The following is a 19,600-nucleotide window of genomic DNA, read 5'->3' on the forward strand; positions in this document are numbered from 1 at the left end:
TTTCAGTTGTCGTGGTTATTTCATTCTCACTTTTACTTCGTCACAATTATAAATTGCATGAGTTATGTTACGGGTCTCATTACCATCCCCCCCTAGACTGTCGGGCCAAAAGGGATTCAGAACAATATCCCTCTAGTGGTGTGGGGGCTGTGCTTTGGCAAAGTAGGTGGGGTTATATCCTGCCTGTTTGGACCTGTCCGGAGGTATGATCACATGGGGTCACTGTCTCCCGACCCCTCCTGTCTCAGCCTCCAGTATTTATGCTGCAGTCGTTTGTGTCGAGGGGATAGGGTCAGCCTGTTATATCTGGAGTATTTATCCTGTCTTATCCGGTGTCCTGTGTCAATTTATGTATGCTCTCTATAATTCTCTCTCTCTCTTTCTTGATTTGAAATGACGTGCCTGGTTAAATAAAAAATTTAGTTTGCATCCCAATATTACACTTTATATGCATCACAGAACTGAAATATAGCAAAACCATTTGACAAACATTTTAACAGCAGTTAAAAATATTTATTTCTTATAAAAAATATTAGTAACATTCCACCGTTGAGACCAGAGGGAGCTTTTGGTCATTGACTGTACAAACCTCTCTATCAACGCCCCCCCTTCCTTCTTTCTTGGCTTGCAATTAGCCTTTTCCCAACGCACTGCACACTTGTTGCTATAGCAATATGCAGGAGGGCTGAATGCCCCTTTGTCTTTGCTGCTGCATATCCATACACACACGCATGCACACACTGTAGATAAATCCTCATATTATGAGCTTATGTTTTAAACACAGTTACAGCAGGAGGAGAGAATTAAGACTGTGATTAACTCCTCTCGCTGCCAGTCTGTCTGTCTGTGCTCGTACATTGTGAACGAAAAGTAGATTGAAGATATGACGTGACCAAACTTTCTCTGAAATGGAGAGCTAAGCAGAATGTACTTGGTGTCCCGGGTTTGAATCAGTCCCTGATTAGAGGAGAATAATGAAAATTAGCACCGACCTTGAGATTCAGGTTTCATAAAATTTGATAAAATGAAACTGCTTTATTGTCACACACCAGATAGGTGCAGTGAAATGTGTTGTTTTACATAGTAGTACGGAGCCCCTGGAGCAAATTAGGGTTAAATACCTTGTTGGGCTCATCGACAGATTGGTCACCTTGGGTACTCAAACCAGCAACCTTTCAGTTACTGCCTCCACGCTCTAACCACTAGGCTACCTGAAACCTTAAAAGTGACATATATACAAAAGTATTTGGACACACCTTCAAATGAGTGGATTCGGCTATTTCAGCCACACCTGTTACTGACAGCGTATAAAATGTAGCACACAGCCATACAATCTCAATAGACAAACATCGGCATTAGAATGGCCTTACTGAAGAACTCAGTGACATTAAACGTGGCACCGTCATAGGATGCCACCTTTCCCACAATCTGTTTGTCAAATTTCTGCCCTGCTGGAGCTGCCCGAGTCAACTGTAAGTGCTGTTATTGTGAAATGGAATAGTCTAGGAGCAACAACGGCTCAGCCGTGAAGTGGTAGGCCACACAAGCTCACAGAACGGGACCGCCGAGTGCTGAAGCGCGTAAGCGCATAAAAATCATCTGTCCTCGGTTGCAACACTCACTACGAGTTCTAAACTGCTTCTGGAAGCAACGTCAGCACAATAACTGTTCATTGGGAGCTTCATAAAATGTGTTTCCATGGCCGAGCAGCTGCACACAATCTTAAGATTACTATGTGCAATGCCAAGAGTCAGCTGGAGTGGTGTAAAGCTCGCCGCCATTGGACTCTGCAGCAGTGGAAACGCGTTCTCTGGAGTAATGAATCACGCTTCACCATCTGGCAGTGAGACGGACAAGTCTGGGTTTGGCGGATGCCAGGCCAACGCGACCTGCCCCAATGCAAAATGCCAACTGTAAAGTTTGGTGGAGGAGGAATAATGGTCTGGAGCTATTAACTCTACAGCATACAATGACATTGTCCACATACTTTGGTCATGTAGTGTACTTCATAGTAGTAGCTGATGTCTTTGTACTAGATGAAACCACTTGCTGAAACAAAGTAGGAAAAACATAGACACACATCAATACAGATCTCATGATGTTTGTATTAGTCAATCACACAGAAAACTCAGGTATTGTTACAGATGTTTTTATTCAGGTCTTTAGACACATATTTCATTTACGCTGCTGTAGCTCAGTAAAAGCGTACAAAGAAACCTGCACCTTATAATCCTCCCCTCCTCTCCCTCCTCTTCTTGCTTTTCTCTCATTTTCTCTCTCCCCCTCTTCTTCTCTCACTCTCTATTTTTCTCTCTCTCACAGCAGGAAAAGAAAAGATGACAAGTACAGTAAGACCTGACAGAGTGTTGGCACCACCAGTATCCATGGCAACAGATGATTTACACACATTCCCCGGAGAACAAGTGTGTGTCACGCCTCTGTCCGTGTTCTGGATCTCCACTAGCCTCACACTCCAACATATAAAAATACTCCACAGAGTTTCAGAGGTATAATGCACACAATTATAATACACACACACACACACACACACACACACACACACACACACACAAATATATAATACAAATGTATACACTTAAACTGCTGCACACAGCTGTGTAGTGAGATGTACTTTTTTAATCATATTTTTACATGACTCTATTTTCTTTTTACAGTTTTAACAACACAACTGAGATAGAAAACCACTTCAACTTACAATAGTGTCTGCAGAAGTCTGCAAAGTGTCCTTGACGTGTTTCTGTAAGTTTGTGTGTATTTGTGTTTGCACGTGAGGGTGGAATATGTGTGTGTGTGCGCACGTGTGTGTATTAACCATCTGCCAGGCAGTGAGGACTAAAGAGGTTGAGGGAGAAAGTCTGCAAGGTTTCTTTAAGGAGTTGTTTGTGTGTGTGTGTGTGTGTGTGTGTGTGTGTGTGTGTGTGTGTGTGTGTGTGTGTGTGTGTGTGTGTGTGTGTGTGTGTGTGTGTGTGTGTGTGTGTGTGTGTGTGTGTGTGTGTGTGTGTGTGTGTGTGTGTGTGTGTGTGTGAAAGAAAGATAGAAATGCTATCACTGCTGCTGACTGTGTGTCTGTCTGTCTGTCTGTCTGTCTGTCTGTCTGTCTGTCTGTCTGTCTGTCTGTCTGAGATGTGAAGGTTACTGAGGTCAGAGACAGAGGAACAGTCCCTCCTATCTGGACTTTTTGCTCCAATCACATTAGAGTCTGTGCAGTCTCGTCCAATTCCAGTAGTGTCCATCTAATGAAAGCAGAGTCAGAGGCCCTAGCAGATTAGTCCTCTCCTCGATTGTTGCCCTGTCCAATTCTTCACACTTTAGGTGTAAAGTCAGAGTGCGAATTACCGCATGACATTCAGGGTGGGTCTCTATTGAAAAAAATGTATGGGCCTAATAATGAAGATGTCATTTAAACGGTAGAAATGAATGACCTTTTAATGTGGCATGAACACAACCAGTCATGATATTTTCATCTGATTGCCAAACAAATCACTTCAAACAGTAGGCTACCTGTGCATGTTGGTATACTCCAAAATAATTCCAGAATTCCAGCTGCATGTATACTCACGTCATTTGATGAATGGAAATAGACATTTGTTACAAAACACCAAACAGTGTGTCTAATGACATTCAGAGGTTGCCATTGATTAGGCCTGCATTAATTGATGCGTCTTGCTGACAAATGGACATTTTTGTAGCCTGAAAAGTCGGGACACCTGAAATGCGTCTGTATCTGTCCTAGGAAAACGGGATGGTTACCCTAACACACAGTGTCAACTTACTAGGCCACAATGTGTTTTACCATGAACTTCTAATAGGCCTACCAGTAGCCTATTGCCGGTCGCTGTGAAAACGCTCCCTATAGACTACTTTCAATGCATTTTTCAGAAAAAGGTGGGTAAACAGCGTTTGCTTGCGTTTACCCACCGCTAGGCCTACACCACTGCCGGTAGCCTACCCTCTCAGCCGAGGTAGTTTTACACACATGAACACACACGCAGAAAAGGAAGCCTACATTCAATGTAATACATGAGTTGAATCAAAACATGTTTTACATCCTAGTTCATGAGCTGTCCATAACTCATGAGTTAATGCTTGGAGTCTTCACAGATCAGTGACATAAAACAGTAACTTTAGTTCCTTACATGAATTACATTATTGACGGCGTTATTTGTCATAAATAAGTATTTAACAATTGAATTAGAACATTGAACTTAAACCTTGTACGAATCCTGGATCTTGGAGATTTCTGTAGATGTACTGTAAGTGTAACTATGCCAACATGACATTTTATGATGTGAAAACATAAATCCAAAATGATGTAGACCTATGCCATAATCAGATGCTTCTAACCAAACAAGTTACCTTAAAGGCCTACTTTCATTAATGTATACTTGATGGATGGACTGGATGCATATTGGTGTCCAGCTATAGGCTAGTTGGTTAGTGATACTGTTGACCATCATCAGCTGATCTAGGAAAGAAAACAAATATTGATAGAAAATAATAAAGCTAAATAAACGGTCTGGTACTTCTGGCCACGGGTGGCAGGGAGAACACCAATACCCACACGCACCTGAAAAACAAAGCATTGAGCCTCTAAACAGCTGACCGACAAAAGCAAACAATGATAAACCAACAAATAAATCTAATGCATTGGAATAAAGGCTATTTTTTATCAAGGACTTCCTCAAATGAGGAAGTACAAAGGAAAATCTATGTGTAAAGGAGCTCAGCTGAGGCCAAAATTCAGCAGTACTAAGTGGACAGCGCCTCTACATAGAAATAAATGGTTTAAACCATGACAGAGAGATAGGGGTGTTTGTTTCATTTGTAAGCTTTTATTCTCATATTTACCACTGTAAAACATATTTACCACTGCATTTTAAACAAATAGGAGAATAGTTAAATTAGCATTATTTAGCGACCCCCCCAAAGTTTGACTTTAGTTGCATTTAAGGGAGCTAACGTCTCATTCAGGTGAGCTGAGCCCCCCGTCTCCCCCGTAATTCGCACCCTGTTTACAGTTTATTTTAAAATGCATATGAGGATGAATTTCTGGAGGTGTAGTGTCCCATCAGATTTTTAGGAAGTGCGTCTTTTGGCAGCACACTTCGCCAACTTATTCTGCACTCTATCAGTTAGACATCAGAACTACCATCTCAGCCAAAGTGTCTATACACTCAGAAACACCAAGACAAAGGGTGGTGATGCAGACCTGAGAGTCCACAGTGTTCAGGGTGGGAGGATAGGACAGGGCATGTGTAGAATCATCCATCCAGTGTCTGTCTCCTTCTCTCTCTCCCTCTCTTTGTCTCTCTAGAATGAGTGCCAGTCTCTTCTCTGTCCTCTCTCTCTTCTCCTCCTCATCTCATCTCATCTCATCACTTCTCCTCTCCAATACCTTTCCTCCTTTCTTCAACTCTGCTTTCATCTTCGCTCAGTTTTTCTGTCGATGTTGTTGTTTTGACATGGTAGTGGAGGATGTGATGTCACAGAACTTCCTGCGGGTGGCGTTTGGGCTTCCTGTCTGACCCCGAGGACAGGGTTTCGTGGTCAGCAGTCAGGAGTGTACATGTGTACTACAGAGCCTGGAGCAGAAGCCCCAACATGGACATGCACACACTCACAATCAGGGTTCCAGGGGCTGCTGCAGAGTGCTGGGCTCTACCCTCTTCTCCCTTAGAACCCTGTGCCAATAACGCCTGAGAGAGAGAGAGAGAGAGAGAGAGAGAGAGAGAGAGAGAGAGAGAGAGAGAGAGAGAGAGAGAGAGAGAGCGAGAGCGAGAGTGAGAGCGAGAGCGAGAGAGAGCGAGAGCGAGAGCGAGCGAGAGATGGAAAAGAGAGAGAAAGAGAGAGAGACGGCAGAAAGAAGAAAAAGGAAGTGAGCAATACCAGTGACTGTTCAGAGAGTAGCCTCTGTAGTAGCTGTCTGTAATGAGTTGGCTGCATCAGTCTTTCTCGCTCCCTCTCTTTTTATTCCTCTCTTTTTTCTTTCTCTCCCTCTCTTTCAGTAAGCTACTATGTCCCCATGGAAACAACGTCAACTTTATGCCCCGTGAACCCTCTCTCCTCCTCTCACCCCCTCTCCGCTCCCCATCTCTCTCCCTCTTGCCCTCCTCCCCCTCCTCTCTCCCCTCTCCTCATCTCCCTCCCCCTCTCTCCCCCTCACACCCTCTTCCCCCCTCTCGTCATCCTCCCCCTCTCTCCCCCCTCGGAGCATGAGAGAGAGAGAGAGAGCATGAGAGAGAGAGAGAGAGAGAGAGAGAGCATGAGAGAGAGAGAGAGAGAGAGAGAGAGAGAGAGAGAGAGAGAGAGAGAGAGAGAGAGAGAGAGAGAGAGAGAGAGAGAGAGAGAGAGAGAGAGAGAGAGAGAGAGAGAGAGAGAGAGAGAGAGAGAGAGAGAGAGAGAGAGAGAGAGAGAGAGAGAGAGAGAGAGAGAGAGAGAGAGAGAGAGAGAGAGAGAGAGAGAGAGAGACAGAGAGAGAGAGAGCATGAGAGAATGAATTAAACATAAGATGTAAATGTGTTTTGAGGAGAGAGAGAGAAGATGAGAGAAAGAGGGGAGACAGGATTGAGTTATGAGTGAATAGATGGATGGATGAAGAGTGATGAAGATAGTTGATGGACAGAGTAGATGGAGATGTAGAGAATAGTCCATTTTCAAATGGACAGAATGTGGAGGAATGTTACAAAGCAGGAGGAGTGATTTCAGCCAGGTTGCTCAAAATTCACTTTGAAATTGAACATCCATCCATTTCCAGAGGATGTTGGGAGATGCAGTTGAGCACTAATACCATCAAGTAGGCTTGGGTTTTGCTAAAGCATTGTGAACAGGGATGGTGGATGGGTATAAGCCACAAGCTCTGGCTCCTAGGGTTGTGTGTTCAATCCCAGTGTTGGACTTAATTGTTTTTGTTTTAACCCTATCCCAAACCTTAACCCTTAACGTAACCATTAAGGAATTCATGAAAGAGGAGTCGCAGCAGGAGGAGCAACATAGTCTCTCAAAAACACCTACAACAGACACTGATGTCAAATTTGTTGCTTTCATACAACCTGCTATTCAGAGACAGACATGCAAGCACACACACACACACACAAACGCACACATGCAAACACACGCACACACACACACACTCACTCACACACAAATTCACAGACACTAATGCACAGACACTCACACTCACCTCTTCACACTCAAAGTCATTGGAGGGAATGCACTTTTGTTCTCCATCCTGTAAAAAAAACATACACCATCAGTATTGACTTACACACAGCATGAGCAACAACAACACATTCACCAGACTCATGTAATGTATCCTATACTTTCTCTCTCTCACTCTCTCACTCTCTTGTGCGCACGCCAGTATCTCCAGTTATCTCCCTCTCCCATCAGCCCCTCTCTGGGTCTCATTAGCATATCTACCCCCATCACTTGGCTGGAAGAGCCAATCAGATCTTACCTCTTCTCAGAACAAGAAGAGCTGTTTTCATGGCCAGGAAATTAAGTGAATAATAGAGAGCAGAAAACTGAGAGAGAAATAACTAGTTAACGTTATTAAACACACACACCCCCACACCCTCCCCCTGCCCTCTACGTGATCAGTCTGAATGTCAGGAGTTCTGTGCAGGAGTCAGCAGACTCCCAGCTGCACGGATCTGACAGTTTAAACATACACTACAGTATACACACGCACACGCAAAATCATGCACGAACGCACACATGTACACACCCATGTATGTATACATATACAAATAGCATGAATAATTCCATTCTATTCCACACTGTTACCTTTGTGTATTATTTCTGTGTGTGCATTCCCCCCTCCAGGCTCCATTCCAGTTAGACTTATATATAGAGCGGCAGGACCAGATATTTCATATAATTCAATAATTAATAGATTATGCCCAATATCCGCTATGAAAGTAGATACACTACTTCACCTGAACCAACGTCACTACACACACACACACACACACACACACACACACACACACACACACACACACACACACACACACACACACACACACACACACACACACACACACACACACACACACACACACACACACACACACACACACACACACACACACACACACACACACACACACACACACACACACACACACACACACACACACACACACCTTAAGGTTGGCGCAGGTTGAGAAGACACAGGTGCTGTCCTGAGGCTTGATTTCATTGGCATGGAGCGAGGGGGCAGGCTTAGAGTTGAGTGGTGGCTGTATGGGAGGAAAGGGCGTGGCCAAAGACTCTATAACAGGAAGTACACTCCCCTCTGGACCATAGCCAAACGCCTGGATGGCATTCTCTACAAAAACAGGCAGGAGAAAAGGAGAGAAGATACAGGTCGTGACTTTAAGAGAGGCAAGATGGAGTGCAGGTATTGTAGCTAGGTCACTGTTATTTAAAAAAAAAACACCTAGGGACCTCTCTCTCTCACACACACACACCAACGTACCAACATCACTACACACACACACACACACACACACACACACACACACACACACACACACACACACACACACACACACACACACACACACACACACACACACACACACACACACACACACACACACACACACACACACACACACACACACACGCACACACACTGGCACTCCACTCACTGAGGCAGGTGTTGTGTGTGAAGTCTCTGAGGAAGGCGTCACACTCATTTTCCTGGTTGCCAGTCCCTCTGCAGGAGCACCAGGGAGAGATGGTGCTGTTACTGGGACTGCTGTCCATGTAGTTAGGAGTCACATCAGACCCTGGAGAGAGAGGGAGGGGGGATGATAGTAAGGACCAAGAGTATGTTTGAAGAACACTTCTGCTGGGATAGAAACCTCTCCATCAAATTGCTGTAATATGGACAAAGTGTATGTAAAAAACATTCTGATGTTTTGGGTTAATCCATTTCAATTCAATCACTTTTTTGACAGCACCCCTTTTGATTTGAATAAAACGTTCCATACATATTAGCCCATTGTAGAAGTGCTCTGAATGTGACTTTCTGGACCTGAATGTCAAAACATTCAAGAGATAAAGTTGACCTATTTTGCATACCCCACCGTGCCATGTGATATCCATGTCTCATCACTGAAAAAGATAAACGTTTGAGATTTATAGAATTTAAAAGTTTACAAACAGGGTTGTCAAACTATTAAAAACGAATAATAATTAAAAAATATATATATATGTCAAGGTCTTTGTGTTGTGCCCAACATCGGTTGAGACACAACATGCTCTTGAATACATGGTGGGTGTCATGTTTTGGCTGATAAAATGGGAAAAAATGATACATTTTGACTTTCAAAAGGTACCGGAAAGACGGTTGGAGGTTCACACATCAGAGAATGTTGACTTGAATGGGAATATCTGTTGTTTTTAAATTATACTGTCAAACTTCCATAGGAAACCTTTTGAAATCATAGAAATACAGATAATTCAACAGACATGACCATTTAAGTTGACATTCGACGGTGAGTGGACCGGCGGCCATCTTTGTGGTAGTCGTTTCAATTTCAAGGGCGTACCAGCAGTGGTCTGAAGGAATCCATTTTATGAATTCTATTTCTATGATTGAAATGATATCAACCGATAGCGTCCACAACACAAAAACCTTTGATGATGCAAAATAGGTCAACTTTGAGTACATTCTCCAGAATGTTTTGGCATTCACGTCCAAAACGTCCCTTGAAATCAAACAGGATAATGTCAAAAAGTGATTGATTTCAAATGACTTTACCCTTTTATTATCACACAGGTGCAGTGAAATGTGTTGTTTTACAGGGTGGTCAGCCATAGTACTACGGAGCACCTCGAGCAAATTTGTGTTGTTTGCCTTTCTCAAGGGCACATCAACAGATTTTCGGCTAGGCGTGTGTGTGTGTGTGTGTGTGTGTGTGTGTGTGTGTGTGTGTGTGTGTGTGTGTGTGTGTGTGTGTGTGTGTGTGTGTGTGTGTGTGTGTGTGTGTGTGTGTGTGTGTGTGTGTGTGTGTGTGTGTGTGTGTGTGTGTGTGTGTGTGTGTACTCACCAATAAGGCCTACGTAGGCCATGAGGCAGCCATGGTAGTTATCATGGGGACAGCTGGTGATGGAGTGACCAGTCATCTGACAGTTCGTATGGAAATCAGCCAGTCTTGATCTACATGCACACACACAGGCACATTTTACATTTTCATCATAACATAATGTATGCAGTTCTGTCCTTGAGCTGTTCTTGAGCTGTCTATTGATGTTCTGTATTATGTCATTCTGTATTATGTTTCATATTTTGTGTGGACCCCAGGAAGAGTAGCTGCTGCTTTTGCAACAACTAATGGGGATTCTTATAAAATACCAAATACATGGTCATTTTACCATTTTACTTGCAGTACGGTCTATAATCATACTGTAGGGTTATTTTATGGGATACATTGTTTTCTAAGTGACTGTTGTATAGTTCTAAGATATTGTGAATCAGTTGTTTGAATTGTAATGTTAATGAATGATCTACCTAGAAACTACTTTGCACTTTTCTGTTGATGCATGGCTGTAACTGGGTTTTGACTAGACTAGAAGGTATACCGTTTGTCAGAATTTACTTTTCGTAGCAGGTTAGGAGAACTTATGCAGCAGGTTAGGACAATTAACATAGCAAGTTAGGAGAATTAGGTTTGAGTTAGTTAAAGGGTTAGCTAAAATGCAACTGAAAAAATATATAATTTTGACATAAACGCTATCCCATCTAAACATGACCTTGTAACTGTGGTCAGTTCATCCAAAGATTATGGATATACTGACAAGATTACATGTCCCTGTGCTGTCATAACTCCCCTGTGACGATCTGAAGGATCAGGTTACAGTGGGTCCACTCTACAGCGTGCTCTCTCTCGTAGAGTGGGAGAGCGGGAAGTCGGCTGTTTTATGGCAGTCGTAAAATATACTGCCTCTATGCTCTGTAGTGTTCGGGATTGGAATGTAAACAGTGGAACACAGAGAGACCCTTGGACATCAAAAATTTGAATAATTAAACAATATTTCGATTTTGGACAATGTGGGAGTGGTCTGTGGACACTTAAGGAACAGTCATGTCGAGTGTGTTTCATATGGTGATCTCATGAAGGACAAGAAACACTCATTACTGTGTCTTTGGTTGTGTATACTTCTTAATTATGGGTTTACATCTAAATATTGTGAAACATATGGCTACATAGCTGACGCACGCTGGACTGTCCATTAATCACGGTACCCCATTCTGCTTGTTTGTTTATCTGTCGGCCCAGTTGCCTAGTCAACGCCATTTTACCTGCTGTTTGTTGTGCTAGCTGATTAGCCTCGCCTACTGTTTTTAGCTAGCTTTCCCAATTCAACACCTGTGATTACTGTATGCCTCGCTGTATGTCTCTCCCAAATGTCAATATGCCTTGTATACTGTTGTTTCAGGTTAGTTATCATTGTTTTAGTTCACAATGGAGCCCCTAGATCCACTCTGCATACCCCTGTTACCTCCTTTGTCCCACCCCCCACACATGCGGTGACCTCACCCATTACAACCAGCATGTCCAGAGATACAACCCTCTCATCATCACCCAGTGCCTGGGCTTACCTCCGCTGTACCCGCACCCCACCATACCCCTGTCTGCGCATTATGCCCTGAATATATTCTACCATGCCCAGAAACCTGCTCCTCTTATCCTCTGCCCCCAACGCTCTAGGCGACCAGTTTTGATAGCCTTTAGCCGCACCCTCATACTACTCCTTCTCTGTTCCGCGGGTGATGTGGAGGTAAACCCAGGCCCTGCATGCCCCCAGGTACCCTCATTTGTTGACTTCTGTGATCGAAAAAGTCTTGGTTTTATGCATGTCAACATCAGAAGCCTCCTCCCTAAGTTTGTTTTACTCACTGCTTTAGCACACTCTGCTAACCCTGATGTCCTTGCCGTGTCTGAATCCTGGCTCAGGAAGGCCACCAAAAATTCAGACATTTCCATACCCAACTATAACATCTTCCGTCAAGATAGAACTGCCAAAGGGGGCGGAGTCGCAGTCTACTGCAGAGATAGCCTGCAAAGTAATGTCATACTTTCCAGGTCCATACCCAAACAGTTTGAACTACTAATTTTGAAAATTACTCTCTCCAGAAACAAGTCTATCACTGTTGCCGCCTGCTACCGACCCCCGTCAGCTCCCAGCTGCGCCCTGGACACCATTTGTGAATTGATCGCCCCCATCTAGCTTCAGAGTTTGTTCTGTTAGGTGACCTAAACTGGGATATGCTTAACACCCCGGCAGTCCTACAATCTAAGCTAGATGCCCTCAATCTCACTCAAATCATCAAGGAACCCACCAGGTACAACCCTAACTCTGTAAACAAGGGCACCCTCATAGACGTCATCCTGACCAACTGGCCCTCCAAATATACCTCCGCTGTCTTCAACCAGGATCTCAGCGATCACTGCCTCATCGCCTGTATCCGCCACGGAGCCGCAGTCAAACGACCACCCCTCATCACTGTCAAACGCTCCCTAAAACACTTCTGTGAGCAGGCCTTTCTAATCGACCTGGCCCGTGTATCCTGGAAGGACATTGACCTCATCCCGTCAGTTGAGGATGCCTGGTCATTCTTTAAAAGTAACTTCCTCACCATTTTAGATAAGCATGCTCCGTTCAAAAATGCAGAACCAAGAACAGATACAGCCCTTGGTTCTCCAGACCTGACTGCCCTCGACCAGCACAAAAACATCCTGTGGCGGACTGCAATAGCATCGAATAGCCCCGTGATATGCAACTGTTCAGGGAAGTCAGGAACCAATACACGCAGTCAGTCAGGAAAGCTAAGGCCAGCTTCTTCAGGCAGAAGTTTGCATCCTGTAGCTCCAACTCCAAAAAGTTCTGGGACACTGTGAAGTCCATGGAGAACAAGAGCACCTCCTCCCAGCTGCCCACTGCACTGAGGCTAGGAACACGGTCTCCACCGATAAATCCATGATTATCGAAAACTTCAATAAGCACTTCTCAACGGCTGGCCATGCCTTCCGCCTGGCTACTCCAACCTCGGCCAACAGCTCCGCCCCCCCCAGTTCCTCACCCAAGCCTCTCCAGGTTCTCCTTTACCCAAATCCAGATAGCAGATGTTCTGAAAGAGCTGCAAAACCTGGACCCGTACAAATCAGCTGGGCTTGATAATCTGGACCCGCTATTTCTGAAACTATCTGCCGCCATTGTCGCAACCCCTATTACCAGCCTGTTCAACCTCTCTTTCATATCGTCTGAGATCCCCAAGGATTGAAAGCTGCCGCAGTCATCCCCCTCTTCAAAGGGGAGACACCCTGGACCCAAACTGCTATAGACCTATATCCATCCTGCCCTGCCTATCTAAGGTCTTCGAAAGCCAAGTCAACAAACAGGTCACTGACCATCTCGAATCCCACCGTACCTTCTCCGCTGTGCAATCTGGTTTCGGTCACGGGTGCACCTCAGCCACACTCAAGGTACTAAATGATATCATAACCGCCATCGATAAAAGACAGTACTGTGCAGCCGTCTTCATCGACCTTAAGGCTTTCGACTCTGTCAATCACCAAATTCTTATCGGCAGACTCAACAGCCTCGGTTTTCGGATGACTGCCTTGCCTGGTTCACCAATTACTTTGCAGACAGAGTTCAGTGTGTCAAATCAGAGGGCATGCTGTCCGGTCCTCTGGCAGTCTCTATGGGGGTGCCACAGGGTTCAATTCTCGGGCCGACTCTTTTCTCTGTATATATCAATGATGTTGCTCTTGCTGCGGGATTCCCTGATCCACCTCTACGCAGACGACACCATTCTATATACTTTCGGCCCGTCATTGGACACTGTGCTATCCAACCTCCAAACGAGCTTCAATGCCATACAGCACTCCTTCCGTGGCCTCCAACTGCTCTTAAACGCGAGTAAAACCAAATGCATGCTTTTCAACCGATCGCTGCCTGCACCCGCATGCCCGACTAGCATCACCACCCTGGATGGTTCCAACCTTGAATATGTGGACATCTATAAGTACCTAGGTGTCTGGCTAGACTGCAAACTCTCCTTCCAGACTCACATCAAACATCTCCAATCAAAAATCAAATCCAGAGTCGGCTTTCTATTCCGCAACAAAGCCTCCTTCACCCACGCTGCCAAGCTTACCCTAGTAAAACTGACTATCCTACCGATCCTCGACTTCGGCGATGTCATCTACAAAATGGCTTCCAACACTCTACTCAGCAAACTGGATGCAGTCTATCACAGTGCCATCCGTTTTGTCACTAAAGCACCTTATACCACCCACCACTGCGACTTGTATGCTCTAGTCGGCTGGCCCTCACTACATATTGATAGTCGCCAGACCCACTGGCTCCAGGTCATCTACAAGTCCATGCTAGGTAAAGTCCGCCTTATCTCAGTTCACTGGTCACGATGGCAACACCCATCCGTAGCACGCGCTCCAGCAGGTGTATCTCACTGATCATCCCTAAAGCCAACACCTCATTTGGCCGCCTTTCGTTCCAGTACTCTGCTGCCTGTGACTGGAACGATTTGTAAAAATCGCTGAAGTTGGAGACTTTTATCTCCCTCACCAACTTCAAACATCAGCTATCCGAGCAGCTAACCGATCGCTGCAGCTGTACATAGTCTATTGTAAATAGCTCACCCTTTTCACCTACCTCATTCCCATACTGTTTTTATACTGTTTTTATTTATTTACTTTTCTGCTCTTTTGCACACCAATATCTCTACCTGTACATGCCCATCTGATCATTTATCACTCCAGTGTTAATCTGCAAAATTGTATTATTCGCCTACCTCCTCATGCCTTTTGCACACATTGTATATAGACTGCCCATTTTTTTTCTACTGTGTTATTGACTTGCTAATTGTTTACTCCATGTGTAACTCTGTGTTGTCTGTTCACACTGCTATGCTTTATCTTGGCCAGGTCGCAGTTGCAAATGAGAACTTGTTCTCAACTAGCCTACCTGGTTAAATAAAGGTGAAATAAAAATAAATAAATAAATATGTGATTAAACATGAAACTATTTGTGAAAAGATGTAATGTGATGTTGACCTTCTAAATGAGAAAATATGGGTTTTCATATAAAGTTAACCAAATCAGTGGCCACGCCCATGTGAGCATAGACATTACGTTGCCGTCATGGACCACCCTTTTCTCCATAAAATCAACTCCTGAAAAAATGTACATTAGACCAGAAAATATGGTGCTGACGCTACATGATGAAATGGTTCATAACTACAACTCTATAGGCCCAGGAGACCAGACAGCGTGTAGTGTTGGTCACGCGGCTGGAAATGGTTCAACTCTGAGACTATCGATCACTACAGAATAAGAGCAAATCCTAGACATAGAATTACTAGTCTGCCGCTGGAAACTACGTAAGTCTAGTACGAGAATACTGACAACCGCCGAAGCATCTATTCTATGCAACGACCATCTGTACGCCTGAAGTAACCATTATAACAGACACTATCTAGAGCCACTGAAAAAGCAACAACTACGAAAGACATAGTGACTTCTGGGGAAGTTAACCAGAGACTATCTGATGAACTGACTCTCCAGCAGAGGGGACCGGCGATTCCAACAGAGAAGACAACAACGACATACAGGCGTAAATATATACATTGCAATTATTTTCGAATGAGCGGCCGTTCATGTGCAATGGATTAGCATTTCAATTAATATAATTATCAACTGTGTGTAGTGAATCCATTTTGTCTTTCCCACTTTTATCTGTCCCCACCCCTTTCCATTGTCTACCAAGCCATCATAACGGTTTAGCCCACTAGGGACATATCAATGCATTGTGTTAGTAGCCAATAACGATATTGTTTGTTTGTGTATTTCTGTGATTTGTCTAGTTAGTTAGTAAATAAATAATTAAGCCATTTTGTATATCGCTGGTTCATTTTGGAGACTAGGGTACATGCAAATATCCAAGGGTTTGCGACATAATAAGTCATGAGAACTGATGAGGAAATATTGACACATTAAGAGAAGACTTGTCGATAAGATATCTGAAGAGTCGATTCGGGAAATAGAGACTGTATAAACATTTTCCCTTGGTGCCCCGACTTCCTAGTTAATTAAAGTTTACATGACTAGTTTAATAATAATTACACACAGAGAATTGGTTTGAGAAAATAACAGTCTTCACATTTAATGATAGTCACAGATACGACACTGCCATAACAATGGGAGTAGTTGTCCACCAACGGCAACAGCGAGCTGTCTAGCTCCCGCCTATCCTTTCTTTGGATTTGTGGATATACCTCATTATTGGAAACCTTTTTTGAATATTCAAAATTTAGCTTATAAGCCATTCGCACTCTCTCATTGACCTCCATACAAAAACTCCTTGCTTGGTGGGCGAAACTACAAAAAAACACCACCTGCTGGAGGAGACAGATTTTCCTTTATGTTGGGCCTCTTCCTCTCTGGTTCATCATTAAATCAGCGAAACTGTAATCAGTATTCATTCAGTGTTTGTCTACAAAGTGAGTCATCCATCCACCATCTAAGGAACCCTTAAACTTCAATACTATCTTTGCACATTTTAAAAACATGTCATTTATTATCTTTTACGGTTCCATGTTAATCTGAGTCCTTCTCTCATTTTGTACAGATGACTGTTGAAGAGTCTCAACCCCATGAAAAGTCAACTCTCTACTCCTACACCATCCATTCTCACTAGTCATGGGAAACTGAGGCTTTCTGAAGCCTTTTGGGCTTTCACCAAATTGTGCTGAAAAACGGTTCATTACTCTGCGCTTTTAACACAATGCACATTAGTGACATCTTCTGGTCAGTAATGAAAAGCAGCAATGTTAATATAAAGTATATGTTTTTCCACAATATCCATCAAATGGCCATGGCACAGCAGATAGTTATGAGTCTTAGTAGCCTCCAATCCGTTACCATTACAGGGTTGCACCTTCCATCATGCTTCCCTTTTTTTGTTTTGAATTCCTTGTTTTACTGTCAAAAGCTGAATCAGTGGCATTATATAGGATGCTTAAGACAGAAGCCCCATTCCCTGTAGTCTGAGTGTTCTGATCCCCTGGACCCCAAATCTACCTGCTACCATTCAGGTGAAGCGACATGAAAAAATGTAAATGTCTAAGTATATTGACCAGTAGAGGTCAGTGTTTGAAAGCAGCTTGGAATCGAAGATAGAACCGGAACGACATTGAAATCAGTGGGATCTTGCATTTTGCAACACGATTTGAAAAACCACATGATCAAACAAAGCTTCGGACGTAATTGATCATGTGATAATGTTTACTTTGCAACAAGCATTAGTACGTGTTAGTTCAGAAGTATTTTGAAAACTGCATTGATCATGTGATAATGTTTACTTTGCAACAAGCATTAGTACGTGTTAGTTCAGAAGTATTTTGAAAACTGCATTGATCATGTGATAATGTTTACTTTGCAACAAGGATTAATACGTGTTAGTTCAGAAGTACTTTGAAAACTGCATTGATCATGTGATAATGTTTACTTTGCAACAAGCATTAGTACGTGTTAGTTCAGAAGTATTTTGAAAACTGCATTGATCATGTGATAATGTTTACTTTGCAACAAGGATTAATACGTGTTAGTTCAGAAGTATTTTGAAAACTGCATTGATCATGTGATAATGTTTACTTTGCAACAAGGATTAATACGTGTTAGTTCAGAAGTACTTTGAAAACTGCATTGATCATGTGATAATGTTTACTTTGCAACAAGCATTAGTACGTGTTAGTTCAGAAGTACTTTGAAAACTGCATTGGAGCACAGGTATCAATCGTCCCATCACTCATTCTCACAGTCCACTCCGCCATTTCCTGGTTGCAACATTTCTAATGGTTTCAGTTTATGTGACAAAACAAGCAGTCAGTGTGTAGATACTCATTGTACCATCTAAACTGCTGTGAAATATTTTCAATAACAAAAAGTATTGTATTTTCAGCTTTTTGAAGCTGGTGTACAAAACCAAAAGTAAAAGACAAAAAAACTAAACCTAAGAACGGGAAACATTGAAATAGTGGACATAGAACAGATCTACTGCTTCTTACGACTTGTTTTCAATAAAATCGACAGATCTATAACTCTATAACTCACATTTCACATTTCACATTTCTGTGAATTTGGTCAGGCCGCCAAAAGAGTTACATTTCTCAGCTTTAACAGCTTTTTGAGGAGGAGAGGAAATGAACCCTAGAACCCCAAAGAACTTCCGGGGTGTTTGTAAATAACTAGCTAGTTAGCTTATTCTAGTTGTTTTCTCTAAGCCAAAATTTGCATTTTGACCACATTATTCATGGGTGGGTTGGTCCTTGCGACCTGGGCAAATCTATTTTACAAAATGTAAGTTTATAGATTTCCCAAAGAATCATCTCATCGGGCAGCATTGCCTGCATGGATAGTAACATTAGCAGCAGGAGGTGGTGGTGCAAAGATGTGCTACACATCATGGGTAAGTTGTTTATCATGTTAAACATGATAACATCAGCTAGCGAGCAACATATACTGTAAATAGGATAGACAGCCATCCAATATTAGTTTAATTTGCTACAAACAATGATGTTAGCTACCTAGCTAGGAGCTATTTAACAGGTTTCCAGTCCCAGAGAGAGAACTATGACAATTTAAAAACACAATTGCAACAAAATATAAAATGTTATTATATCACTTGAGAATAATGAAGCAAGTCCTGGTCTGATTTCTATTGTTTCCTAACCTCAGATACAGAGACTTGTGAACGCTGCTAAACCCTGTCAGTGGATGAAGGTCCCAGGGAAAGTCCTGAAAAGACTGAAGGGTATATCTCCAATGGATTACATATGTAATTGCTTTATTGCTAGAATTGGTTGTAGTACTACAAAAAAACTGTTAAAAGTAACAATGCATAGACCTAGAATATGCATGGACAACCTTGCTGCTAGAGATCTAGCTACTGGGTGTGCAGTGTCGTGACTTGACTTCAACATTAATCTGAAGAGTGTTATTTATCTAATAAACTAACTATGTTTAATTGTTACCTGATTAAATTATTCATGTAACAATTGACTCAATAGGATCTGGGGCACCATGAGAGTGGTTCTTTATGAATAAATAGTTACCATCTCCCTAATTAAACTCTAAAAGGTCTACCTATCACATCTATATACAGTCAACTTATTAATCATATCCTCGTATAATATCACCATTCTGAACAGTCATAACCTCCTTGCATCTCCTTGCATCTCCTTGCAGAAATTGGTTTAATTGTTTATTTACTATCTAATTAAATGGGAACACAGGATAAACACACACAATCTGCACTGGTTATTGACTGGAGACATAATACGCTGAAAACAGGTCCCTAACGGAATGACAACAACATCAAATCAAATGTTATTAAATTCCCAGGGTCCCAGGGTCCTTAGCTTTGTGATAAGCTTTGAGGGCACTATGGTGTTGAACGCTGAGCTGTCGTCAATGAATAGCATTCTCACATAGTTGTTCCTTTTGTGTAGGTGGGAAAGGGCAGTGTGGAGTGCAAT

General features: G+C 42.9%; 1 protein-coding gene across 1 annotated transcript in view; it reads right to left on the reverse strand.

Annotated features, from left to right (window-relative positions):
- Positions 1-5,027: 5,027 nt before the first annotated feature.
- LOC118388070 (GDNF family receptor alpha-2-like) overlaps positions 5,028-19,600 on the reverse strand; it is a 96,261-nt gene continuing 81,688 nt past the window's right edge. Inside the window, exons 6-10 of the mRNA XM_052525564.1 lie at positions 10,086-10,195; positions 8,679-8,819; positions 8,169-8,353; positions 7,202-7,249; positions 5,028-5,717 (exon numbers count right to left, since the gene is read on the reverse strand). Coding sequence (XP_052381524.1) covers positions 5,595-5,717; positions 7,202-7,249; positions 8,169-8,353; positions 8,679-8,819; positions 10,086-10,195 — 607 coding nt within the window. The 3' untranslated portion in view covers positions 5,028-5,594. The remainder of the gene's footprint in view (positions 5,718-7,201; positions 7,250-8,168; positions 8,354-8,678; positions 8,820-10,085; positions 10,196-19,600) is intronic.

This window comes from Oncorhynchus keta, chromosome 9 (genome assembly GCF_023373465.1).
Source record: "Oncorhynchus keta strain PuntledgeMale-10-30-2019 chromosome 9, Oket_V2, whole genome shotgun sequence".
NCBI classification, from domain to species: Eukaryota; Metazoa; Chordata; class Actinopteri; order Salmoniformes; family Salmonidae; genus Oncorhynchus; species Oncorhynchus keta.